Consider the following 27,198-nt stretch of genomic DNA (forward strand, 5'->3'; position numbering starts at 1 on the left):
CGCATTTTTCAAATACTCTTAACGCGAAATAGTCTATTAGGCCTTTCTGTCAAACTTTGTCAAACTGATTTTTTTATTTTTAATTTTAGTTAAAAAAAAAAAAAAAAAAAAAAGACTCCGAAATCACTGACCAAACAGATTGAATCGGCGGGACCGCTGACTGAACAGACAGGGATTAACTAACCCTGGCTGTTTGCTTGGTCAGACACATGGACACATGATAAATCGTTAGTGTAACTATGTGGTACTGCTTTGGTGAAACCGAATCCAAGTTAATTGAGCCAGGATATCCGGAACATTCCGGCTTAATCCGCTCGCCTGGTTTTGTGAAACAGTCTCCATGGCACGCTGCAGTGTTTTCATGGTTCATCTTTATCCACTAGATGGCAGCAGATGCTTCACTACTTTCAATGTTTTTTTTTTACATAAGAGGATTTTTTTTGTTTTGATATAACACGCTACCAAGTTTTAAGTCTTACAAGAATGACTACTAAATGAATAATGACTGTTTCTCACCGATCTTCACTTGTTTTAATCTCAAAGAGTATTGGCAATGATTTAATAAAATAAAATGTTCGCCACTTTCATTGTGTTACTGTTTAGTGTTCTGCTTTAGTCTGGTCATCTCTGAGAATTATGTCAGTCATTTGGTGTCAAGGTGCCGTGTACAAAGATCAGTTTGTTAGTCAATATGTTGTGTGATCTAATTTTATCTATTTAAAATGCTTGTATACAGGAGTGTAGATCACATTCAGCAGAATGTCGGCCGCTGTAGTGTGTCAATCAGCCAGTCCACTGCAGTTTGTTGAGCTTTTTCAGCTGAACCTGTTTATACTGCATATTGTGTTGACACTACTTTGTAAATAAATATATCAAAGTTCAGCATCAACATTTAAAAGCTGATCATAAGCTGCTTTATCACTTTCAAATCTCGTCACTTCTCGTAAATGGGAGGAAGCATCTTCTGTAGTTTCTGGGAAATAGACAGTGTAATTTGTTTTCATTTTTTCCTGGGACAAAGTTTTAAGTTGGAGCTGTAGCAAAGGTTTGATACTCACCATTAACATTAGAGACAATATTTTTAATTACTCCACAGGAAGAAGAACTAATTTATTGCTTAGATACTTTTTAAGATTCTGGTTTTCTTGTAGGCTGCTAATCTCAGATCTAAATATGTAAGTTTTGTATTTGGAGGTGTAAAATATTGTTGTTTCTGGTCGTAACACTTCTCTTTGGAAAAGCTCCCTGAAGTAGCCTAATTTTGCTTTTAAATACTCTTGTTTAATTTCAGTTTTCAGTCTAACTACAAGAATCTTTAAACTGCACAGAATCTTAGGACTAACACGGATTGATTGACGCCTGTCATTAAAACAAGCTATTTTAACTGGGTGCTAGCTTTCCACACATTTTCTAGTTATTTAATAGTCACAGCATTCATTGTGATCTTTTTTTTTTAGCAGATTAAACACACTTAAAGAGGACTTTCCTCTCCACACCGTCACCACACGCTCGCTCAGAATGAGACATTGCTCCAAAGTCAAACAGTTGGTGCAATCAAATAGGCTTCCTCGGATAACCTTTTGCCACTTGGTGTTATAAAGTGAATTTAACTGTGTTGTTCTTATAGCTACAAAAGTATTGGAAAGTATTCATTTGAATTTGTAAATGTTTCTACACATACGAATGGGATGTGTCTTGCTATGTGAATTAAAGACATTTGTTACATACCCATTACATTTTAGATGTTTATTTTTGGTGGAACATTGTAGAAAAGTGAACATATTTTCTTTTAACTCAACCTAAATTTAAAAAATATTCTACAACCTTCTAGTGTAATTTCATCCACCGTGTCCAATGGTGCTCGATCCCTTATATTATTTCGCTTTGGGTCACACCCGCCCTGTTCCTATTGCAGAATTGAATGTCCCAGCCAGCCAGTGGGCCGGATCCCTGCGGTACTTTTTTTTTTTTCCTGCCACCGTCTGTACTCCTCCTCCCTACCTCTGCTTTCCTCCTCCTCCCTCATTTTCCCAAATCCCTTCTCTCTCTCTCTTTCTCTGTGCCAGGTTCCAAAAGGCTGCATTCATACGCAGAGAAATGGGAGAGAGGAAAACAGTTAAGAGTTAAAGATTTTTAGTAGGATAGAGCGCGTTGCTGAGAAGGTTAATTGAGTAATAGGAGCTAATAGAAGGCTGCTGGGACATGTGGAGGGAGGGCATGAGTTTAGGAATGGAAAGTGGAGTATTACATGACTGCCTGTGTTCCTCTTCCTATGTGCCCAGGGAGCTGTGATCGGCATAGATGACGAGGACGACAGCACATTCACCATCACTGTGGACCAGAAGACTTTCCACTTTCAAGGTGAGGTGTCCTCTCTCCCTCGCCTTCTAGCTGCCTTCTCTGCCTCGCTCTCCGAGATCTTTCTGGCATCCATCTGTGCTTTTCATTTAGTCCCTCTCTCTCTTTCTCTCTCTCTTTTTCCTCTTTCCCTCCCCACCTTCTAAAGACTTGGATTGGATTGCTCTAAAGCCAGGAAACGCGTGAACGCACAGGCATCTATACTGAGTCGAAGCGGGTTGCGTTTTGTCTGAGCAATTTCCTCCTTTTCTAAATAGCCGTCTAGGTCAGACTGGCATATCTTTGTAGATGAACAGGATCTTTTGAGCAAGTAAATCCTTTTTCCTTGTCTCCGGCTCTGTCGACCGTGAAGGAAGACTGCTGCTCATGTGTCTCTACAGCTGAGCCTGTGGGAATAACGAGGGAATAGTGCTGAGCCTGGAGCTGAGCTCAGGTCTCTCCTGGCTGCTGCTGATGCTGCTGCTCACTGTTTTCTGCACCACTGCTGCTGCTGCTCACTTTTGAACAACCATTCACCCCAAAGGAAAGGAACCAGCCCCTGCTGTTCCGTCAATCTTTCCCTTCTTTTTTTTTTTTTTTTGAGGCTGTCCAGTCCAGCACACTGCAGACACTCCGTTTTCTTTTCTTGTTTTTCAAACCCTAACGCTTTGTCAGGTCTTTAACTAAGTTCCTCTTAGTTTCCTTCATCACTGCCCTTCCATTTGTCCATCTGTATACATTTTGCCATCATCTTCACACCCAGCATCCTCTTTTCACTTCCCTTCCGAGGGTCCATGGGCCCCCGTCTCCCTCACCTCCTCCATGCCCTGTCCCATGTCTGTGTTCCGAAGCTGTATGCTGTGGTTCTACAAACGCAAGGGTAAGAAGGAAAGCGTGCACGTCTCATGGTCTGAATGCATGCCAGCGGCGGGGGACGAGGACATTGAGGAGAAGGAGGCGTTGTTTGTTTGTCTTCTGGGATGGGGAGTCAGGGTGGAGCGCAGAGTTCTGTTGCTCTTGGGTGTTTTGGTCTGTGTCCCAGGCTGAAGGACAATTTAGAGCACAGCGAAGCGGGCTGTTTAAGTTGGTTGTGAAGGCAGACAGAAACAGACCAGGTTAATTTAGGACAGGATAACTTGGGTTACTGACGCCTGTTAGCTGTGCTAAACAATGTTCTTGCAAATTGCATGCATATTATGAGACTTGAGGATTCATCTTAAGGTGGAAGTAGCACAAATATTGTCATTCTAGAAGTTTTTGCTTTTGTGCTGTAGTCATTCTGAGATGCGGTTCTGTGTAATTTAAGTGAATGTTGTGAGTTTTGAAAATTTGCCTCATCATTCTCAGTATGGTCTTGTTTTAGTTTGGTGCTCAGATCACAATGAGAGTACAGCAGTTGTTTTATACCGAGGCACTTCTTCAGTAATGCATCAAGCGGTCTTCAACCGCCTGATGCTGATTTCTGTTTTTTTTTTTTTTTTTTTATTGATGTCTTCCTTGCAGACTGTAGTTTTAGTCTATTTGTTCAAATAAATTGAAAGTTGTATCAGACTGCTAAAGTAAAAGTAACTAAGAACAAAACTGCTGCAAGATAGAGGAGTTTTAGCAGCAGCAGGAACAATAACTGAATAAAATAGTTGTTTTATTTTATTCTTTTAAACTTATAAGCTTGATTGACCATTGGTAACACAGAGTTTGAAATGATGGCAGCCTGTTGGGGATTCATTATCCAAAATTCTGATGCGCTAATGGCATTACTCGCTAAAAAATAGTATTTGGAAACCCTTTAAAAACATAATCATCTGTTCATGACTTTGTTTCACTAAAATAGATCTTACATCTCGGTATGTTCTTAAGTCTTGTGGATAAACTTGGTGTAACTTCATTTTAGCAAATGATAAGAAACATTTACAAAACAATTCTGTTATCAGGGCATTTTGTTAAAAGCTGGAAAACCTTGTTTTGAATCAACGTTTAACTTAAACCCCCAATTAAAAAAAGTTTTAAGCAGCAGCTTTTTAAAAGCAAAACAAATGTGACAACTGGACCGAGTTAACTCTGTATTAGCAGATGTTTCAATTTTTAAAAAACCCTGAAGTTTAGGTTCTCTGATTACAGCATTCTTACACAGGACTGCAACATATCCTATCCAATCTGTGTAAACATTTTAATTCAAACTTTAAATCTTAAAAACAAAACCACAGCAGCCTGAAAAGAAAATTACATGCATTTCCCTCTTGGATGTTTTCTAAGCTGTTTTCTGAGACAAAGTAATTTTGAATCCAACAGAAACTGAAGGGAGTACAAGATTTTTCAAGTTCATGGATCAAAGCATATGACCCTGAACTATCAGATTTTTTTCCCCTTTCTATGCATAAAACATGCTGGTTGTTAATGTGTTCATAGACAAAAAATGTTGACATTTATAGCATTTGGACGCATTTAATAAAATAAAAATTCAGATATTCAGTATTTGACCTGCTGCCCAGCAGTCAGAGCTGATAAAGGGAAAATTTACAGATTTCTGTCACTGACTGATAAGTTGGTGCAATATTACCACTATCAGAGTCTAAGCACTCAAGCGATCTCATTTCATGACTGTATCAACTTTGTAAACAGTATATCCTATGACATTCTGTTCATCATTTTGTCTGAAAAACAACGTAATGCCACCGTTGTAAATATCAGGCCTACTGATGATCATCTGGCCCACGTCCACTGGAAGATGAGCATGGAAAGTAGCTCTTAATGAATGTGGAACATGAGATTCTAGCTTGTACTGTATGGAGCAGTGCACAGGATGTTGAGCAGGAGCAGATTTCCCTGTTGACGTAAAAGAGTCTCAGTCATCTCATGTTATGCAGTCAGTCTCTTAGGATGGAAGCGCACTCTGGGTGTGTGTATATATATATATATATATATATATATATATATATTCTTCTATGCTATTATGTTTGGGCCGGTGCGTGGGCAAGGTGTTTTTAGATATTGACTGTGTGAGGAGGAGGACAGCAGCACTGCAGAGAGAACGAGGAAGATGGTTTAGAAAGAATCCAGACCTATAACAGAATTTCCTTTTCACATGCTGTTGTTCAACTCATTCTAACTGTAGCTTTTAAGTGTTAAGATTTACTTTTATCACATATGTATAATGTAAGCTGTAGTCTTTCACAAGGTAAAATATCTTTTAGAACCTGCAGGCCACTGTGCTGGCCAGTTCTTTCGCTATTTGGAGGATCATCCATAATTCATCAGGGCCGCTCCCCCAGCGGTGCATCATAGATGCCTGAAAGGCCTCTTCCCTCTTTGCACTTTGCTCACTTCGTCTTTTCTGTTGTACCTTACCATCGCTTGTCACTTCCTGTCATCATGTCTAGAGCATCAGACCAAGTTTAGACCTCCGTCATGTCTTTCGCTTCTATTTGATTCACTCTTTTCAGTTTTCTAGTACTCTATCCAGTATGCAGATAGTCCTTATTTTAACCAGATAAAAACCTCAGAGATCTACAATCTCTTTTTCAAGAGGGACGTTGCGAGAGAAAACCACTGTTTACAGTGTCAGCATTTCATTCATCCAGCGACATACTACTTAGTTTAAAAGCATAAAATGATAAAAATAAGAAAGCAATTGACAAAACTCTTCAGTCTTTCAGTAGTGCTTTTAGTTCACCAAGCGATTTTATGTTTCTGTCAGATGTACTCATACACTTTGAACTCCCGCATTTTGTCAGATTAAAACTATAAATGACAACATATTTAATGTATGTTATAAACCAATGCATAATTATGAAATAATAAGAAAAAGATGAATGGTTTTTCAAACCTCTTACCTATAAAATCCTCAAATGTGTGGTTGAATTTATATTCAGCCCCTCTACATCAACACTGAGTCACTTTTCACTTCAACTGCATCAGAAAGTCCTATTGGATTTGTTTCTCCCAGTTTTGCACATCTACAAATGGAAATTTTTCCCCAGATATATATATATATATTTTTTTACTTGTTTATTTTACAAAAAAAGCTCAAACTCTGTCAGATTAGATGGACTGAGTTGTGAACAGCAAATGAAGTTTTGCTACAGATTATCAATTGGTTTTAGGTTATCTTGACTGAGAACAACAACTGGATATGCTGTCTTCTATGAGATCCCAGTGAAATAGATTAAGGTTTGTAATTGTAACTTGAAAGGTTCAAGGAATGTGAATAATTTGCACATTTCATTTTGAAATGTGTCCAAACTCCAGTAGAAAGAGAGGGTTTGAAACTGGGTCACATTTTGTCCGGACCTGGAAGAAGGAAAAAGAAACGTGTCGCACGACTCGCAGAACTCTTTTTGATTATGGAGCTTCATGGAAAACAGTGCAGCATTTAAAAAGAAAACAAATATAATGAGAACCTCAGCCATTCACATTTATTTAAAGACTGTTTTTTTTTCAATAAGTCAGTCATTACTGATGCTGTTAACTGATGGGTCGGTTTGGATGAGTTTGTAAGAGCAGGAGCTTGTCTTGGATGACATTGCCCTTTGCAGAATTTATACCGTGGAACTTATAATTACTTCCATGTCAGAGAAACTTTTTAGCATTCACAGATATTAATTAAACACCATCTGAATATAAACCCCATATCGACAACAGCAGAAGTTCCTCCTCTGTATACCACTTGTATACCAAAATAGACAAATGTTCCACAATAGAGCTGTGGTGTACTTGGTTTTGCCTAAGAACAAAAACTGCTTAAAACTCTTAATTTAATTAATTTATTCCAATATTTAGCCAAAGACCGCCATAAACACATCAGTGATTTAAAATCTTATGCTGTCGAAGTAGAGCTTTGAACGATTTTAAACTAACATGGTTAAATTTTAACTTTGGAAAAAAATCAACCATGTTGATGTTTGGCATCGTCTTCTTCGCGACGCATCATATGTTCCTGCTGAAGAAAAACATGCAGCTTCCCTCCTAGCGGGAGTCTTTTGTTAAGGTAAATATCTATTTTGGAAGCTTATTGTTACAAGTTTACAGCACAGATCCATGTCACCAATAAACATCAGTGCAACTGCTACTGTAAGACATGCATTATCCTTGCATTAAACTGTGAATATGTAAAGTACCAGTAGTTTTTTGTATGATGTGTGTCAAACCACTATGAGGTTTATCTGTTTGATGTAAACAGTCTTTTCTTCAAGAGTTGAATTTGTAAATTTGGTGTAATGCCCTATCCGTCGTCTAGATCATGCCAGTGTGTTTGGCTAGTTAAGGTGAGATGAGTTGCATTCTGTGACAAGTGACATTAAACTCCTACCCTTTTAAGATGTGTTTTTGTGTCTGTGCAGTATCTGTTCCCCATTCTGCTTATTGAAGTGGGATCTACTGTAAGGGCATATTGAAGCTAAGCTCTGAGAATGAGAGCTTGATTTACTGCAGCATTCAGCTTTATAGAGTATTCTTAGTTTCTCCTGCAGTTTTGCAGTATTTTATGTTGTGTTTTAATTCATCTTGTATAATTTAGACAAGATTTTACTGTTTTACTGTCATTTTTAGGCAACTGTGACTGAAAACACAGTAGCTTCTCATGTTTTGTACAATTCTTCTTCTTTGTGTTCTTCTGAAAGCCTCACTGTACTTGTCTTTATCAGAGGGGCATCAGAGCCCAGAGTAATTGGGTTTACTCTGCACACAGTCCTCTGTTATGGCACTACTGCAGCTGGGCCTTAAGACCGCCTTACATACTTGCAGATTTAAAGCTTCACCTTAAAGCGCTGGTGTCTTGCCGAGGCAAAAATACTAAACTTGGTGACTTTAGATTTTTTTTTCTGCTCATATAATACCTGAATATTATTGCAAAGGACAAGAATGAAAACACACATCATTTAATTTCCTTTTTACCTTTGTGTGACCTACATCTGTTGACTAACGTTCACCAGGCTATTGGATAGTTGGGTCAAAGTTATAAATCTTTGGCTAAATCAGGTAAATGTTTAAATGACCCGTAATCTATTTGAATAAGTAACTCTTCAGGTACCCGGGGGTGCTTCTCGTGTTGCTGTCGTTTCTGACGACAGCAAACATGTAGGTGGTTGCAGTTAGCTACTTAGAGCATCAGTGCAAACACCTACCTCTGAAAGTAATTTGTAGAATGGATGTAAAACACAAACTAGATCATTTCCTGGAGTTTGGGTCTTTGTTTTTCTTGAATGGCAGTGCCACTGTCTCGTCTTTGCCATGAATAGCAGCTAAACAACGTTAGCTTCCCTAATCTGCTTCTTTGGTGAGTCTGTTTGGCAAAGGGGAAAAGTGAGAGGCCACTGAGGCAGTGTCTAAGTGGATTGGAGTGAGCCTCAGCTGCCTTTTAATGTCTTTAAAAGCTTTTCAGCAATAGCATGGCTCAGCCTCCATGCTTGCACAGTCATTCATCTGTTGTAGTCTTGCTTTCATTTGAGTGAAAAGTGACCTGTACGCAGTTATCCAGCCAGTGTTAGGGGCAGATTACAGCTTTCGAGTTGAGGTTTTATTATATTGGACAACCTCCTGCTTGTGGAAAAGCCTGATAAAAGCTGCCTTGGAAGTTTTACAAATATATGAAAGAAACATGTAAGATATGTCCTGTTTAATAAAAAATCCTGAGAACATTGACATGCATGAAAAATGGACAAAACGGACACCACAAAGTAGCCAGGAAGGGTGTGCAGTGAGCCCTGCATGTACCACAGCTTCCACAGAATCCCTGTTTAATGTCACCCGTAGCCTGTTTGGTTTCTGCTCAGAAGCTGCAGCCTATCCATGCAAACAAAGGATATATGTTAGAAATCAACACGGAGATTAGGTTGACTTTAGGCCTTTCCGTGGAATTTATTGCCATTTACATGCGTCACCAGAATAACATTTTGCTATATCAAAAAGTTACTTTTACTACTTTATTTCGGTTCAGAAAGTGACGTCCGTGTTTTATTTTGGGATTGGACGTTCTTCTGCAGTAAGAGCTAGAAAAATGCAAAGCAGATCTTGTAAATGTCAGCTATAGTTTCTTTTCATTTCAGTGTTCCCCAGTGTTCATATCATCTCAGTGTTGTGTCATTCCTGTTTGACTCAAACACAGCTTCTGATATGACCATCTTTATGGAAAATATGGCTCACAGGGTGTGTTTCTGTACACTTTTTCCCTCAGCTCGAGATGCAGACGAACGTGAGAAGTGGATCCACGCCTTAGAGGGAACCATCCTACGTCACACCCTCCAGCTCCGGGTATGTAGCAAACCACCTTGTTTGTATGCATATGGCTGTGTGCTGACAAGCAAAATCAACACTGGTGTGGGGATCCTTGATGTTCACTTGCCTGTCAGCACTAGTGTGTGCAGTTTGAAGGAAATGAAGCTGGAGGATGAACGTAAATGTGAGTTCTAGATATCGGTCTGTTCCTTTTTTTATATTTACTTTGGGCTACATACAGTTTATGGTTGTAATGTCATAAACATTTACTACCACCACAAAATGTGTTTAAAATGCATATCAAGGGAAAAAGGTTCTCTTGGCAAGACCTTGTTATCTTGCATCACTCGTGGTGAATTTGACAAGATGTCTAATGATCATGCATGCAATGTCCGAAATCAATGAAAAAATCTGTTTTTAATTCCTTAATTCAATATTTTTGCAATGCCTAACAGCTTCTATTAACTTTGCCTCGTTAAGGATGAACCTGTTTGGAGCAGGCAGTTCCATGATCCGGTTACCTTGATCCTGCAACTGGATCAAGGCAGGATCAGTTGCAGCAGTCTCGCCCACTAAATTGTGACACTTGTTGCGAATCGGAGCACTGCTGGGTTTGTTGGGAACTATTATGTGCAAAAAGGTGTTTCATTTCTTGTCACTTTAACCCTGAACCATTAAAAATAGATTGAGTCATTCCTACACACAAGGTTCTGCAGATACATTGTTGGAGCGCATACATTGCAGATTGTGCAAAACACAATCTTTTGCACAATCTGCAAAGATCGAAGTGTCGGTATGAGTTGCTAAAGCTGCTTATAGAAAATCTTTTTTTTTTTTTTTTCCTTAATCATTCTGGAAAAGTAGACAATATAACTGCACAGATGTTGTCTTGAGAGTCTTTGAGATTTAATTGTGCTTTGGCAAAAAGAAAATATTTCACTACAGCAGACCTTAATCCTTATAATGCTTGAAAGCAGTTGCAACTGAAGCCAAAAACCTAATGGAAAGAACTCGTCCAATAAACTGACACCAGAAGCAGCTTTTTTTTTGTAATGTTAACTATTAAATATGCTTTCAAAATGATGGGAGAGAGGCAGCACGATGTTACATTTTGGTGCCAAACCACTTGCAAACGCAGTGAAATAGTATAAATTAATATGAAAATAAGAGGAAATGTTATCTATCAACATTTCACTACCTTAACAGACAGAAAAAAGTAAATCTGCAACCTTTTTCATAGATAAAATTGTTTTGAACTAATGTATGTTTTCTTATCTGTCCCAAAATAGCAGATTCAAACATGAAAATTGTCATAGCAAATAGATTTTATGAAAGAAGGATTAAAAAAGAATATTTCAGGTCAAAATCACAAATAAAGCATCGCCACATTTACTGTGTAATTCATTAAAACTTTTAAAGTAACGCGCTCTCTCCTCGTGGTCTTACGCTGCAAAGTAACCAAAGTTATTCCATGGCAAAATGCAACATAATGCAAGTAATACTATAAATGACTGAAAAGTAGAATAATGTCACACCTCTAATTTTGCACGTCTTTACTGGGGCTATGGGGGGAGGGATGGTTGGGATTGTAATGATGTTTATTTTCTACATGTTGTCATTGGACCAATCAGAGCTGCACAGTGCCACTGTGTGCTTTCTATTTCCAAAGAAATGCTTGGATGAAGTATATTGCTGGCTCTAATATCTCATCTCGTGATGTGCATCCAAATTTTCACCTCTCTTTGTTGTATAATATGATCCAGTTAAATTTAGTATGGGTAAGCTGAACCTTGAACTAGTTGCTGTGAGGTTTTGAGTTTTTTTGGGGGGGGGGGGGTTGTAGCTGAACAGAAAGCCAAGAGGTTTTGAAAAGTTTGTTATATAGCGGCATCATGAAGGATGGTGTTAAGGCAGAACATGTTAAGCACTACATCATCTTTCTTTGTTAGTTTATTTTAGAGTCCGGTTTATATCTGACCCTATGCCTGCCTTGTTTTGTCTTCACTTGTGTGTTTTTTTTTGTTATTGGCTAGGCTGGTGTTATATTCTGCATCTTTACTTTTTCTCTTTTTTTAAGCTACCTCTCAGCTGTTCTCATTTAATTTAATCCATCCAGGAGTCTTCCCTCCATCCTCTGACTATATTCAGTTCTTCCAGCTCAATTTCTCTTCTTTTTTTATGCTTACAATCAGCCTTGTCATTTGCCCTTTCCCTTACCTCCTCTGTCTGCTACTCTCCCTTCTCCCTTCACAGCAAATCTCTCCGATGTGCTACGTATGTCTGCTCATTTACCGTACATGCACATACACAAACACACACGTACGTGCATTTACGCGAGTTGCTGTCGTATGATCATGTGGCCGGCGCTAACCAATCCCTGATCTGGTTGCTTGATCAACGGCACATCTGCCTCTGCTGCAGCAGCCAATTAGAGTTTCTCTTAGTGCTTGTGTGCTGTGTGGTTTTCCTTCTGCCTGTGAGAGAGGAAGTGTGCCCTTCCTGGCAGGGGAGGGTCTTGGATTAACTCAGCTCTGTCTGCCTCATACCAAATAGTCAGCTGATACCTGCTGCTGAAGAGTATTTCGTATCCAGACTGGCTGCACTCTCTCGAAGAGAAGGAGGGTCTTTGTTTCTGGGTCTGAGAGGAGGAGGGAGACATAATGCTAACTTCACTAGAGGTCCCGGTTTGTCGCTGTGGGGGAAAAAAAAGCTCATAGCGGAGAAGGTGGAGGGGGAAAAAGGCTTGTCAGGCTAAATGGCCTGAGAGATGCACAAGCTTTGATGCAGCATGTTCATTGGAGCGAGGCGCCCTGTAAGTAAAACACACACACACAAACAAAAACAACACACAACTCGATCATCTGCCGCGCGCCGCTGGGACAGCAGCGTTTTAAAGTGGGTCACACAGTGTGGAAAGATAAATACATAGTGAGGAGAGGTGGGGGGGGATTGAGCTGTGGAGGCAGGGTTGTTTTCTAAAGCCAGATTGGGTGGATGATTATAAGTGTGTGTCCTTGCTTTGAAAGTTTCCTTCTGTGGGACAGAAATGAGGAGCCTGGCTGGTGGGAATGAGTGGGAGTGGAGGTGCAGACGTCTGGGAATATTTCTGGAACAGTGAAGGAGTGACGTGGCCTTTCAGTGGCTGTTTATAAACCAACCACCTGCAGCTGACTTTCTGTTCCTGAACTTATCAGCTCTGTCTATAAAATACAACTTCCCTCCCCCCGCCTGCCGTCGTGCATGTTGACAAAACAAAAGGTTTAGTTTGCCGCATAATAATAGTGGTATATGTTTATCACGGTGTTTAACCTCAGAAGTTTCAACTTCCTGACCTATATAGGTTTGTTTTTATGTTTACATCCGAGGTCAGCACCCTTTCCAGTCTAAAGAGACATTTTAACTTTCTAAAGAAAATGTTCTGAACTCCAAAACCTTTGGAAACCATCAAGTGCCTACTAAATAAAAAAATTAATGGGTTTGTACTTCTGTTAGAGAATCTCAAATTCATTTCTTCTTTTAGGTTCTGAAAATAAGAAAAAGCATTCTTTAGACAAAAACAGAAGGAATATGTTTTTGAAATAGAAAGTTGTATAGTTCTGGAAAATTAAGAGAAAATTATGTAATTTGTTGCTTAATGTTCAAATGAACGACTTCGCAATAAAATAAACTATATCAAACTATGTTTTGTTACTCTATAAAGATACAGCATCAACACACACAAAAAAAATATAAAACTGGGAATGTTCTGTTGTTCTATACATTTCAAGGTACAACATTTAGAGCCAGTACTGATTTCTGTTGAAAGCATTACTTTACATCGGAGGGTTTTTTTCTTCTTCCACAGAAATAAGTGTGCTGAAATTGACATGATTCTCCTGAATCATGTCACACAACATGACATGATTCATGTCATGTTGACAAACTGAAGTTGGTTTCAAATTCAGTCATCATGCATTACTGGAAGGATTCTCCTGAATCATGTCACACAGGATGAGTTTATTTCAAGGCTTTTCCCACATTTTTGCCAGGGGTGCCAACAGAATTGTCCATGTAGTATCTGTATTAGTTTAAGTTGTGTTCATGGCTTTATTTGGATATTATACCAACACACCTAGAATCACCATTTTGTAATTCATTCTAGGTCACTTTAGTTCACTGCCTGCGCTTGTTTGATCACCTGAGATCATTTTTACACGGTTGTGTATTGATCCCTGCCTTGTTGGTTTCAAATTCAGTCATCATGCATTACTGGAAGGATTTTCGACTCGTTGTCATTCTTTAATGTAATATTTAGATTTTTTTCTCAGGTCCTCCAGCAGGCGGTTTGTTTTCTTATTTTGTAAGCTAACTGAACTAGCAAAACATGCACCTTTGATCCTTTCAGGAAGATTGTCATGAAAAGTGCATGCTTCAGGGCTGCAGAACGGACTTTGCTCTCTGTAAAGCTAGCAAGTTTAAACCTAAGCAGTTATCAGGCCTGGACAGATGTTAATGTTTTGCTCCGGTTTAATGGCTTTTCTTCATGTTCCCATGAAATCCCAGACTGTAAGAAGAGGAGATAGCAGGAGTATGCGACGCAGCAAGTCCCAGGCGAAGACGGCTGCTCTCTCAATGGTTTGATAAGAGCTTGACTTCCTAAGAAGATTTAAGATCCAGTTGATTCCCATTTACTCTGAGACTGGTCTGCTCTGGAATTGTCTGCTCTTTCTTTTTCATACCAAACAGACTGCTGTTGCAGTAAATTGCTCTGACACAGGCCTTAGTCATCACCGGGGTTGCCTGATGTACAGGGGTTATTGTTATCACTGCTACTAAATCCGGGTGTTCAGCCTCTGTAGCTTTATGCCAAGCGGATCTTCTTCCTTGTACTTTTACTTGTCAGACTTTTTCATGTCCCCAGTGCTTGGGTGAGCTTGGACGGATAGAAACTCATGTGTGGTCCTCTGTTTTGCCTGTAGTTCAGTAATTGCCTTTTAATGGATCTTATGTAATGAAATGTTCTCTGTGTGCGTGCATACGTGAAGGCTAGAGGCTATTAAGGGAAACTAATTAACAAACAATAAATTTGAGTGCACCTCAGCCCATTTGTGCTCTGTGGCTCGGCTCTGCAGCTGTGTCTGTCTTGGTTTTTAGTTTTGTTGAAGCCTGACAAATGTGGGCTGTCACATATGTTGGTTATTCACGCAGGCTCGCCTTTTGACAATATTCCTGGTATTGTATTTCAGGTAGTACAGTACATTGCTGGAAGATTCCCCTGAACTGTTGATGTTTCCACCGTTTTCTGCTCCCGTTTACAAAACCCGTCTGGTCATGAGATGGTGGAGTCGAGCCATTATTTCATGAAAGGACAGCTCTTGGTTATTGATCCAGGCTGAACATTTTGCTTTGAATATGCAAAACTAGCAGGGCTTTGCCACAAGTCTCATAGAGTTTGCATTAATTGTTGGCTTTGTTTGTTTTCCTGTCTGCAGGAGGCTGAGACAGGAATCGTTCCGAGTGTGCAAGACTTCGACAAGAAGCTAGCTGAAGCTGACGCCTACCTACAGATCCTAATCGACCAGTCGAAGGTAGGATGGAGCGTCCGAGCTGGAAGGTTTTATTTTTGGCAGAGATGTGACAATCTATCTTGAACTTTGTATATCAGACTGAGAAATCAATATGTCCCATTTTATAGATTTTTGATCCAGTTAGAATATCTTTGACCATCTAAAGTATCCTGAATGATCACATTGTTCCATAAGTAAAGCAAGGCTTTATTCTATAATTTGTTCATACCCTTTATGAACTCTTTCTCATTTTTAAAGCAGAGATTTTATAAAACAGAGTTGTGGTGACACAATGACAAGGCAGAAAGTAGTGCAGCTGTACAATCTCTCCTCCGCTTGTTCAGTGTTTTTATTAAGACCCTTTGTCTTTATAAAAACACTTCACGGCTCCTTTGTGTCAGTGACCACATTATCTAAAGTCATCTGCAGGCTGCAGATACTCTGTGATCCTTCTGAATACTCTGTTGACTGGAAACATCTCTGCTCATATCTCATCTGTCCCCTTTTCCACCTTTTCATCTCTTGTTCTCAAACAGCTATTTGATGAGAAGATCAAGGACTGCAAAGAGGATGAATCGCGCAGAGTGAGTACCAGCAGTGCTCTGTCTCAGACCTGTGCTCCTGTGTTTTCTCTTTCAATAGACCCCTGATGAATTACTTAATGCAATTTAGAGGCTGTTACACCTGTGCAGATGAGCTCTGGTCTCCTCTGTTGCAGGTTGTTTGGTAGCTTTGATAAAAAATGATTAATAAAATGTTATATTATGACCCATTTGCACTGACAATTTGATTGTAGAATAACTTTCAACAACCAGATATTATTTGGTGAAAGATTATCTGGAAGGCCTTTGATCACTGCGTTTAAATTGCAAGCATGTAGATAAATATTCAATTAGCTTATTCACGTCAAATACAGTTGACATATCGTCTGACCTGCCACGTTTCTCTACATCATTTGATGCAGAAAAAGTTGGTCTTTGACATATTCAATAATGTATTTTGAAGCTCTGTAATAGTTTTATTTTATTTGTTGCTGTATTTCTAGAGATAAGCAAACAGCTTAAGAGCTTTTATTTCTTTCTGATTTTTGTTTCCTCAGAAAAACCTGGTAAACATGTACAAAAAACCTTACATGTTTTATATATTCTTGCAGTGGAAAAATCTCATTCTAAAAATGTCAACAGTGAGCGTCACAATGTTTTTAGTTGATGTTTGTTACCTCTGTTACATATTCATACATTTGGGAAACAAGAAGTTATGTATTATAAATTAAGTTTCTTTGCACTTTTTTTTCACTAAATAAATATGCTCAAACATATTTTATTGTGAGATTTATGCTATTTCAGTAAAATATTGCGATACATCTTTACCAGGGATGACTTCTAGCCACAATAAAGTTTTGAAAAATGCAGAATTACGTCCAATCTTTATCACTTCAAGTTCGTTCAAAAAGGGAAGGAACATATTTCTTTTACTTTAAATAAAAAGAAGAGCTGCAAGTATATCAGACGACAATACCACAAATAAAAATAAACAGCAAATGAGAAGTGTTGGTCACAGTTTTTTGTATTTCACAAATTAATAAACTATTATGATTGTGACAGTCAGTGACTGTTGTCAAGACAGTTTTTGCCATATCTGTTTGTCTGTTTAAATTTTTACTTTTATGATCTAAAATTTTAAAGTTTCGCTTTCTGACCTAAACAACATAGAAATATCAGGGCAAATGGCTGCCATTTTGTTTGAGTTTATCCTGTTTTATTACATGCTTTTTCCTAAAATGTTATGAGTTCTGGGAAATGGTATTTAAAGTTGGAAGCTGTTCTAAGGAACCCCTCTTGTTGGAACCTTTATAATAATATTCTGTTTTTGGTTTTGATGGGGGTTCCAGATGTTTACCACTATTTTCCACCTGAAAGCTGTGAATAAGTGACATCAGATCTATTTTTCTTGAAAATTATCTTGTTGAAGCAAACAAAAGAGTGGCTGCTGTTGGACGTATTTAAGCGTGGGATTTTTCTCCAAATGCTGCCTGATGCTGCCGTTTCAGGTTGCATCAGCATTCCTTCTTTAAGAACCTTGTATATCTAACGGTATGCTTTCTAATTTCTTTTTTTTGTTAGAAAATAGAAAATTTGAAGGAGACTACTTGTGTAAGTTAACTCGTGCATATTTACTTTTTTGTATTTCCAAACTTCCTGTTAAGTTTGGAAGTCAGTTCCTTTCTAACGGATTTTTGCTTTTTCTCTCCTCCAGAGTATGGTAGAGTCCATCAAGCACTGTATTGTTCTGCTGCAAATTGCCAAGGTAAACCGCTTGACTGCATGTCTGAACACCTCTCTCTGTGGGCCGCCATGACATTGGTCTTTTTTGTAATCACTTCTCTTATGAAAGCACGCGGATGTGTATACTCTGTGTCCGGTCTGTAAGGTAGTTCCCCGCTCATAGTTGCTATCTGGGTCGGTGAATGACAAAGGGTGTGGCCCAGTGCTCGTTTCATCACATGTTCCTTTCAGCTGTATGAAAGGAAGTGGGGGGTTTACCGGTGTTTCATGTGGTCGATAGGTGTGACGACTTGTACTTTTGGAACTTGGAAAAATGGGACATTGCACGAAAGGTTTAAACATGTGATAAAATGATCACTGCAAACGACAATTTACTGAAGCTAAGATTCTCAGTCAGGATGCTTTTTGACTTGACTCTTGAACCTTTGTACCCAAAGCAGTCTAACGCTGTCTTCTTAAAATTTTAAGGACCAAAGTAACGAACAACAACACGCAAACGGACTTATAGTAAGTTTCAACGTTTTCCTGTCCATGAAAAACAATTAAAATCAGACGAAACTTCCGACTTTTTTTTCTGACATAATCTACCCTCTCTTTTAGCAAAGCTGATAAATCAGATCTTTAGAGCATGCCATCTAATTTGGACATAAGCTCTACCTTAAGCTCTTTCCCCTCATGTCTGCCGCTGCTATCTTCTTGATTAAAACTTTCCTGTTTTAATCTGAGTTTAATTCCTTTTAGCAATGGTTGGGAACTATCCTTCATCACAGCACGAAATATGCATGCATGTAACACTGAGTTTTTTTTCCCATATGCATTACCAAAAATTCCATAATCATTGAATCATTGTTTTGCTTTTTGTCACAATAAATCCTCAAACTTTCATGTAAATTACTGAGATTTTATATGGAAAAACTGACACCAAGTAGTGTTTAATCAGGTCCTGGATTTTTATTTAACTCCCTTTACTCTGATTTTGGAAATATAGCTGTGTTCAACTAAGTGGAAGACTTGGTAGAGTTTTGTATATTATTTGCATAATTGTAAAGTGGAGCAACAGGGATCCAGGTTGGGTTTTCTAGCACGTTTTTAGAGCTGATCATCTGACAAAATTTGCACCTGGTGCCACTGGATTTTATTTATTGCTGTTGTAGCTTTTCCTTCAATTTCTCAATAATGAGCTACATTTGTGTTGGCCTATCATATACAATCTCAACAAAAAATACATTGAAGTTTGGGGCTTAAATTTGACAGAATGTGAAAAAGTTTCTAATTTATGATCCTTTTACAAAACACTGTATGTTAGTGTATGTTGATGTGATGCATGCATGCTTTTTTTGTTATACCTGATCTGAGCATGTTACACATCACTTCACCTTGAAATTAAAGCCAGCATCATCCAGCATTGATTGAGCCCGCTCACACTGCTTGCTTATTGAATTTCTGAGCACTAATAGCCAGTAAAGCCATCCAGAGAGCACTTTGCAGGCTCTGCAGGTGCACCGTGTTCACATTCTAGGCCATTCCAGGACTCGGGCATGTTTACTTACCACTATTCTCATTAGTTTTCCAAAGCAATCACTTTAGGCTTTTAGACTGATTTCTCAGTCTACACGCTCAGCTTCATGTCCAGCCTCCTGTTAGGATGAAGTAAGGTGGAGTAAAAATATAATCTGTCACAAATGATGTTGAATTATAGGCTAGATGTGAATGAAACCTTGCTTACCTGACCATATATAGTCTATGTGGCTTATTGCATTGTTAAAGCAGACCTCAAAGACTACAACCACAGTGCTTTCAATGGGGAACTCCGAAAAGTGGATATTTTCCACTCTAGCTCACAGCTCACTTTCTATAATACATTTGTAAGAAATGGAAACTTTTTTCTATTCTTAGTTAGGTATCATATCGTATAAGGTGAAGTACCATGGAAAAGGGAGGGCAGAGAAAAGGAGAATCATCCAGTGGAAGAGACATGAAGGTGAGGGAAGCAGAAAATCAATCTGAAAGCTCTTTGAATGGTTTGGAAAATGCTAACAGTTTGTGCATAATAGTTTAACACAGAAAATGTCCGGTATCTTCTCTGATTTGTGAATCCCACAGAGGCTGGACTGCTCGTACTGTGGGAGTCTGCTCTTACAGCAGATATAATCCCATAGTCATTAAGTAAAGTATTATGTGATATAAATAGCACAGCCTAAGCTCCGTCTACCCCTAGATCTGCCCGTTTTATGTTTCCTAAGCTTCCTGCCTGAGATTTGTCTGCAGCTTTTTCACCACTAGAAGTATGCCACGTTGTCTGTGTTTTTATAAAGTGGAGAAAACAATTAATGCATTGCAGCTTGAAACACTAACAGCATGTTTGATGGTCCACGTTGTTCTTACACTGCAGGACATATGCTATAAATTTAAGAGATTCTTTAAACTAAAAGGAGAAACAGTAGATTGTATTTAGCCATCAACATCATATAGTTGGTTTAACTAGAGCTGCTAGCTGCGCTGATATTACACTCGCATCCAAAAAAAATGAATTATGTCATGGTTTATTTAGCTCTAACTCTACTTGAACTACACGTCTCCACCTGCTTTTGAGTCATCTCCCGCTTGCCGGAGCCAAAGATTGACCACCCATATCATGACAGGCTAATATTTCTTTGTTTGGCTATAATTAATAGCCCTTGACTTACTTTTTTTTCTCTCAAAGGCATCAGGACAAAGGCGTGCAGAGTGGAGGACGAAGCATGAACTCAAATGTGTGGAGCTCTGATCACATTTTGAGATCCTGGAGTTCTAATTATTTTTATGTAAAAACAAACAGGCATATAATATTGAGATATCACATTATATTTTTCTCCTCCTCAGCTTTATCTGAGGCAAAATCAGTATGGACTCACCACATTTGTGGCAGTTATTCTTTCTGTAAATTTCAACAGAAGAAAAAGCTGTTTAATTTGCTATAGGTCAAGTTAAGGCAATAACCTCTCAGATCGTAATGACAAAAGGCCATTTTATTTGTGACCAAGAGCCCTGAGGGTGAGCTGTAGCTGAATCATGGGTCGATATGATCCTGTTTTCCTGTTTGGGTTTGTCCATGCTCCAGTCAGTGAGGATATTGGATGCATGGACTATGTTAAACTAAGAAGGCGTTTCAAAGTATTATGCATAGTACTGTAGAATAGGTGGAAAACATCTTTAACTTAATTGACCCTAAATTATAGTAGCAAAGTCTAACATTGAAAATTTTGGACAAATCCAACCTTTAATTTGAGGATGATTGCTTACTGGATATATGGATGTAACAAAAATCTTTACTTAATTTATCAATTTTTTAAAGTTGATCGTGAGTTTCTAATAAATTATCAATTACGTTTTCCCTGTGGTATAAATATGACAAAACGGAAGAGTTCCTTGTCTCATTGTCAATTGCCACCAGACTGGATCAGAACCCATAATTACCGCACACAGGGAGCAGGACGGTAACATGTGCAAAATAAAACCTCCAAAACTCAGCATCACCTTCAGAGTCAAACAGTTATTTGGGATTAGTAAGCATTTTCTCTCTTACCATCAAAAACGTAAACGCTTGAATTTTGCCCAATTCTTCTTGGGCTTTAAATGGAGTTTAAATTACACAGTTTGAGCTTTTCAGCTACAAAGAAAAAAAGCACATCACCCCTTCTATCAAGTAAAGTGAAGGATCCGTGTTGCTGTGGGCCTGTTTCTCTCTAAAAGGCCTTGGAAACTCTGTGTATCACTATATGAAATCTTTGGAATACTGGGACACTTTAAATACCAATCTGATGAATTCTGCCATTATATGGTAATGATCCAAGACATGACCAAATCAACACAGAAGTGAAACAAAATCCACCTTTCATGATCGTCTCAGTCCTCAGACCTGAATCCTCTAAGATGTGAGCTCAAGAGAGGAAAGCATAAAGTGAACTCATGACTCAGGATGATCTAGAGATATTAGGCAAAGGAATGGACAAAGTCCCACCCCCTGAATGCTCAATCCTTGTGAAATTTGATAGGAGACTAAAGTAATGATTTCCGAATAAACATTCAAACTTTTTAAGTTTTAATTTTGTTAGATTTGTCATTGGAAGATCATGCTACTGCAGTAAACGTTGCACTTAGTTGCCTGCAATACATCTAACCTCTAGTCATCATGGCCACATGATCTGAAACGTGTTGCTGATTTTTACAACAGGGAAATTATGAGATGGAGTATAAAATCTCTTTTTTTTTTTTTTTTTTTTTTTACACTGGAGGCATCCTCGTTATTGTCCTGCTGGTTTCTATGTTGTCATGCAGCCAGGTTGGCTTCATATTGATTGCAGTAGTTAATCCCGTCATTCTCTCCAGTACATTGGATGAAAGGGAATCGATCTCTCCGGATTAGATGGGGCGTTTCAGTGCAGCACTCTTGTTAATGCTTTGGTCTACCAATAATCTGATCTATAACCAGCTCACATGTTTTGTCCAGTCAATATTAAGACACACGTGGTAAAATAATGCCCAAGTTGTTTAGCATTGTTTTAGCCATAAGCAGGTAGTGTTTGAGGTGCAGTCACTCCAGCAGGTAGTGTTTTGACCAGTCAGGCAGGTGTTTGTGTTGCTGAACTTGGGTTTTTATTCCCTTATTTTCGCAGAGCACCATCAACCCAGTGGATGGGATCTACCAGCCCCCCCTGGACCCTGTAGTCAACACCACAATGCCAACACAGACCACGCTACCTATAGGTACTCACACACAAGTCACACTCTGATAAGTGGTTTATATTGCATGATCAACTCAAAGGTGATAATACTCCCCCTGTTGTTCAGTTTTTAACTAAGCTGCACGCAAAATACTTGCTTTTTTTGATTTTACAATAAAATCGGTGAGATGTAAACTTTCTTGAAACTTGAGGTTTTTTTCTGGTTTTATTGTATAAAATGCTCGGATGCGACAAAGTTTAACTGGAGGACTCTGACCTGGCTGTTAAAACTGCTGTGAAAACAAAAAGCGCAAAATATCAGCTGCCCCAAACGCAGCTGGCGTCTATGTCTGCAGCGTTTCTCGTAATGAGATGCTGGTTTTAATATCATCTGGCTTCCTTCTAGGGCGTCTGTTCAAACTCATTTGCTTTCTTTTTTGTTTTTCTGCAACAGACGCTTCTCAGGTGTGTAAATCAGACCAACGACCCTCCACGTTGCCTGTTGGTCCCGTGGTCACAGTGATGGGGAGTCTGCAGACCCCAACTCCCAACAGCACAGGTAGGTTTTCATTGTTTGCCTATTCTCACAGCACAATTGATGCACAATATGTTATCAATTGTGTATCACTTGATAACATATCATTTGTTATGTTATGTAATTGATAGCATAACAATTATAACATAACAATTCCAGGTATACCTCCTGGTATAACCTGGAGTGTACCAGGTTTTAGCATGGTATTCCTCAGTAGCAAACAACAAAAGTGCTCAAAGTAATTCCATATTTTATTGAGTCCAAAGTTAAGAACAACAGAATGAGAATTGCAGTTTGTGCTCCTATCTCCTGCTCTCCCAAGTTGTGAAAATGAATACCATTACTAGCTTTAAACCTCAATAATCTTTTATTTTAACCTTTACACAATTTATAAAAATTCTGTTACCTTACATTATGACCATCAAATAAAGAGGTCATAATAGCCACATGCTAGCTCATATCCTGGTGACCTAAACTGCTGAATTAAAAATTTCTTTCTCGACTCTTTTTGGGATCATTTGGAATGCAACCCCTTTTACTGTAAAAATAAATAATGCATTAAATAAATAGTGATAACAATACATATTTCTGTGTGTTGATTGGTTGAGGAAATTACTGTATTTGAGATGCAGTTGTCAGGCTTTTTTTGGTCATGACTCTCAAGTGTACAAGTTTATTTTTTTGTTTTTCTACATTAAAATTATAACACAGATGAAACATTGAAAACTCTTATCCATGTTTAAAGATTTTAAAAATGTTAAATCTCTCTAACAAAGGGGTTTTCACAGTAATAAAATAAACGTAAACAGTGATGTCAACTTTTGGTTGACATCCCACCAAACTTTGAATTAATCATGTTTTTTATTTTTATTACATGGTTAAATTGCTTAATTTCTGACAGGTTATTTCTTTGGTGCTACAAATCAATAATTTTAATGTGTTTTTTACTAAATTTACTGAGTCTTTGAACATTCAAAATAACCAAAGCTCATCCAGACTTTTTAATTTTCAGATTTTAATTTTTAAACACCTGGATCCTCTGAGTGTTTGTTTCTTAAAGGATCCTACAGTGAGTTTATTTTAAAATATTTTCATGTAATGTGATTAAATCGTTGAACAAAATGAGAAGGAAACCACACGAGGAGAAAAACGGTTATTATTTATTGTTGCGCGCCGTCGGCGGTGAACATTAGGTAAATTAACGAAGCCACGTCCAGAAGCAAAGTTTGCAGCCTGTGTGTCTCCTGTGCTGAGACAGCAGTATTAAAACGCTGTGCTGTGCATTAAGGATGCTCGCTCCATGCCTGACTGTGCAGTCATTATGCTCTGCAGAGGCAGCAGTCACTATGTTAATGCTTCTGTGCGCTGCTTGCTCCTCTTCTAGCTGATTTATCCATCATAAACAGAGCCGAGCCCTCCATCATACCAACTCTGATGTCCGCTTTGTGTTTTTGGTCCATCAGGGAGTGGCCCGTCCGGCCCCAGCAGCGGCGTCGCCTCGCCAACTCACATGCCCCTGCCCTCACACTCAGTGCCAGACTTCTCCTATTCCTCCAGCGAGGATGAGTTTTATGATGCTGATGAGTATTACCAGAGCAGCACTTCACCCAAACACTGCGCAGAGTGAGTGTTTTTGCATCTTCCACCACCCACTGTGGATTTATTTTGTGCATTGAAAGCAGGATAGTCATTTCAGGTGGGGAAATTTTGCTTAGTTTCCTTAAAAGTCCCACTGCATCACCAGCTTCAGTATGAACGGCTTCCTCTAAGATTGCCTCGGTACTTCAGCTTAATCACCTCATTCCTCCATCTTTTTTTTTTGTCCTCTGTCTCCTCGTCTTGCCCCCAGTCCCTCAGGGCCTCCTGCTGCCTCCACCGCCACTAACGAAGAAACATCGTTAAAACGGCCCACAACCACAGAGTCCCTCATCTCAAGCATGTCAAATGGCACCACAGATGCAGGTAACAGACAGATAGTAGTGAAAAGATATTTAAAAATACATTCAAAATGTTCATTAAGCTTATAGCTGAAGCGCCTGTTAAGTAATGGAGGGTTGTAACAAATGTTGTTTTCAACGTGTCAAAAGTACAGGAGTAAAATAAAAATATTTTATACTGTTTGACCATTTTGACTTTTTTCCCATTACAACCACAAACTTCAATTTATTTAGCTACTATTTTTATATAACAAATGATCATGAAGTAGATTCTAATTATGAAAGAACAGGAAAAACACATGATCATAAATTTTTCTTTTATGTTTTTTTACTAACAAAAATCAGAAGTGTGGCAGACATATCCCAATGGACTGCCTGTATCTACTGACATGTCGGCCACCTTTTGCACTTCTGCTGGCTGAAGTTTTTGCTGATTCCTTTTTTACATAATGACTCAGGATCAGATTAGATGGCGAGTGCCTGAGAACATGAATTTTAAAGTCTTTTTAGGCTTTTATTTCCAGATTGCCCCATGTTTAGCTCAATACATTTTCTAATAAGCTCTCGCTAGTCTCCTTCTTGGGTGGTCACTCACTTTGTGAGGATGGACTGATGATCTATGAAGATGTTCGTTTGCATCCATGCTGTAATGGTATCCAGAAGTACTGCTTAACCAATCACTTGAGATACAGTCATGCTTGGGTGAATACTTTTTATAGGCACTGTATACAAGGAGATTTGCTAAACTCACTCAATAATAAGATAAAGGTAGATGACTGATGTTCCAGTCAACTAAGTGATCTGCTGCTGTTCTCAGACATGTTTGACAGCCATGACGACCGTGATGACGACGGTGAGGGAGAATCTGTGGAAGAGCACAAGAGCGTAATCATGCATCTGCTCTCACAAGTCCGTTTAGGCATGGACCTCACTAAAGTAAGCACCCGATACTCTGCTGCGCCATCCTGAAGTTTTGTGCTGTAATATAAATGTTAAATGTATCTCGTCCCTGTTTCACTCTGTGCCAGGTGGTCCTGCCTACTTTCATCCTAGAGAGGAGATCCTTGTTGGAGATGTATGCAGACTTCTTTGCACATCCTGATTTATTTGTAAGGTGCGTACATCGTGACGACTCTTTCTGCAGAGGAACCATGATGCAGAACTTGTAACGGTCTTTTAACCTTATTGTTCTGCATGCCTGACTAGTATCGCTGACCAACCGGAGCCCAGAGAACGCATGGTTCAGGTGGTGAAGTGGTACCTGTCCGCTTTCCATGCAGGCAGGAAAGGCTCAGTGGCCAAAAAACCTTACAACCCGATCCTGGGTGAAGTCTTCTTCTGCCACTGGGATCTTCCAAATGGCAAAGAAGAAGCTTCTTCACCTGCGGTGAGAAAATCCTGACTTTATTTTAGAATTTAAAAAGGCCTTGCAGAAATATTTAAACTTTTTAAAATTTTATCTACCAGGAAATTTAAAGTCTGTATTAGGATTTTATGAAATAATCCAACACAAAGTAATAGGTTAGTGTTTAATGTTCCTTCTGTCTGACTTGTGCTTTGTTGGACTTTCCAGGAGACGGTATCAGATGGTCCAGTTCCCTGGTCTTCTCCCAGCAGTGTATGTTTTGTGGCAGAGCAGGTCTCTCACCACCCACCCAGTAAGTCACCAAGCATCCTCATCTCAGCATTCTCTGCTCAACCTTTCAGTGATTAAGATCCAGGAAACTGAGACATTTTGCCTAAAGCAGATTTTTGTCTGGCTAGTTTTTCATTCACTTCACCATCATCTTGTTTTTTATTCTCCATGTAGTTTCTGCATTTTACGCGGAGTGTTTAAGTAAGAAGATCCAGTTCAACGCTCACATCTGGACGAAGTCAAAGTTTCTCGGCATGTCTATAGGTGTCCACAACATCGGTCAAGGTAAAGGAGACTCCTCCTCAAACACAACATGCTTGCACAGAATAATAATTATGTATTGATATTTATGTTCTGGTTGCTACCTAGGTTGTGTGTCATGTTTGGAGCATGATGAGCATTACATCCTCACCTTCCCTAATGGATATGGCAGGTATGTGCTGCACCATGCCGTCTCTGGACGTTTGTTGCAGTGGACCTCTCTGATCATTAGACCGTCTCCGCAGGTCGATTCTGACAGTGCCGTGGGTGGAGCTGGGTGGAGAGTGCAACATATCCTGCTCCAAATCAGGCTACAGCGCCACCATCGTGTTCCACACCAAACCTTTCTATGGCGGGAAGAAGCACAGGGTCACAGCAGAAATTTTGTAAGATGAATGATGAAGCTTTGTAACACCTTTCAAACTCATTTTTTCCAGAGGTATGGGTCTATATTTTAACATTTTTCTGCATCTTATTTTCTCCCAGTGCGCCAAATGACAAGAAATCTTTCTGCTCCGTGGAAGGAGAATGGAACGGAGTGATGTATTCCAAGCTGGCAACTGGAGTGAGTTGTTGCTTCTTTTTTTCTTTTGCTCAGGAATATTATTGTTGATTTATGATATTTGCTTATAGCAACAAATCCCCTCCGTGCTCCGGGTGGAGGGGCCGGTAAACTTGCTCATCATGATTCTTTAACAAACTCTTATAGTAAAGCTCCTTCGCAGTTTTAGCCCTCCTGAATTTATTGA

The 27,198-nt window shown here is 39.0% G+C and overlaps 1 protein-coding gene across 5 annotated transcripts in view; it reads left to right on the forward strand.

Annotated features, from left to right (window-relative positions):
* Window positions 1–27,198, forward strand: part of osbpl9 (oxysterol binding protein-like 9) — a 34,340-nt gene that overhangs the window by 3,653 nt on the left and 3,489 nt on the right. The window contains exons 3-21 of one of the 5 annotated variants that reach the window (XM_028027620.1): window positions 2,283–2,361; window positions 9,506–9,582; window positions 15,018–15,113; window positions 15,629–15,676; window positions 17,216–17,245; window positions 17,349–17,399; window positions 17,846–17,884; window positions 22,033–22,123; window positions 22,535–22,639; window positions 24,079–24,238; window positions 24,465–24,577; window positions 25,370–25,488; window positions 25,581–25,666; window positions 25,759–25,939; window positions 26,126–26,210; window positions 26,363–26,473; window positions 26,558–26,621; window positions 26,695–26,835; window positions 26,936–27,014. In XM_028027620.1, coding sequence (XP_027883421.1) covers window positions 2,283–2,361; window positions 9,506–9,582; window positions 15,018–15,113; window positions 15,629–15,676; window positions 17,216–17,245; window positions 17,349–17,399; window positions 17,846–17,884; window positions 22,033–22,123; window positions 22,535–22,639; window positions 24,079–24,238; window positions 24,465–24,577; window positions 25,370–25,488; window positions 25,581–25,666; window positions 25,759–25,939; window positions 26,126–26,210; window positions 26,363–26,473; window positions 26,558–26,621; window positions 26,695–26,835; window positions 26,936–27,014 — 1,755 coding nt within the window. Of the gene's footprint in view, window positions 1–2,282; window positions 2,362–9,505; window positions 9,583–12,065; window positions 12,359–15,017; window positions 15,114–15,628; window positions 15,677–17,215; window positions 17,246–17,348; window positions 17,400–17,845; window positions 17,885–19,273; window positions 19,359–22,032; window positions 22,124–22,534; window positions 22,640–24,078; window positions 24,239–24,464; window positions 24,578–25,369; window positions 25,489–25,580; window positions 25,667–25,758; window positions 25,940–26,125; window positions 26,211–26,362; window positions 26,474–26,557; window positions 26,622–26,694; window positions 26,836–26,935; window positions 27,015–27,198 lie in introns of those variants that run through there. The other 4 variants (XM_028027621.1, XM_028027622.1, XM_028027623.1 and 1 more) reach the window with 4 other exon arrangements.

The sequence above is a fragment of the Xiphophorus couchianus genome, chromosome 9 (assembly GCF_001444195.1).
Source record: "Xiphophorus couchianus chromosome 9, X_couchianus-1.0, whole genome shotgun sequence".
Taxonomy (NCBI): domain Eukaryota; kingdom Metazoa; phylum Chordata; class Actinopteri; order Cyprinodontiformes; family Poeciliidae; genus Xiphophorus; species Xiphophorus couchianus.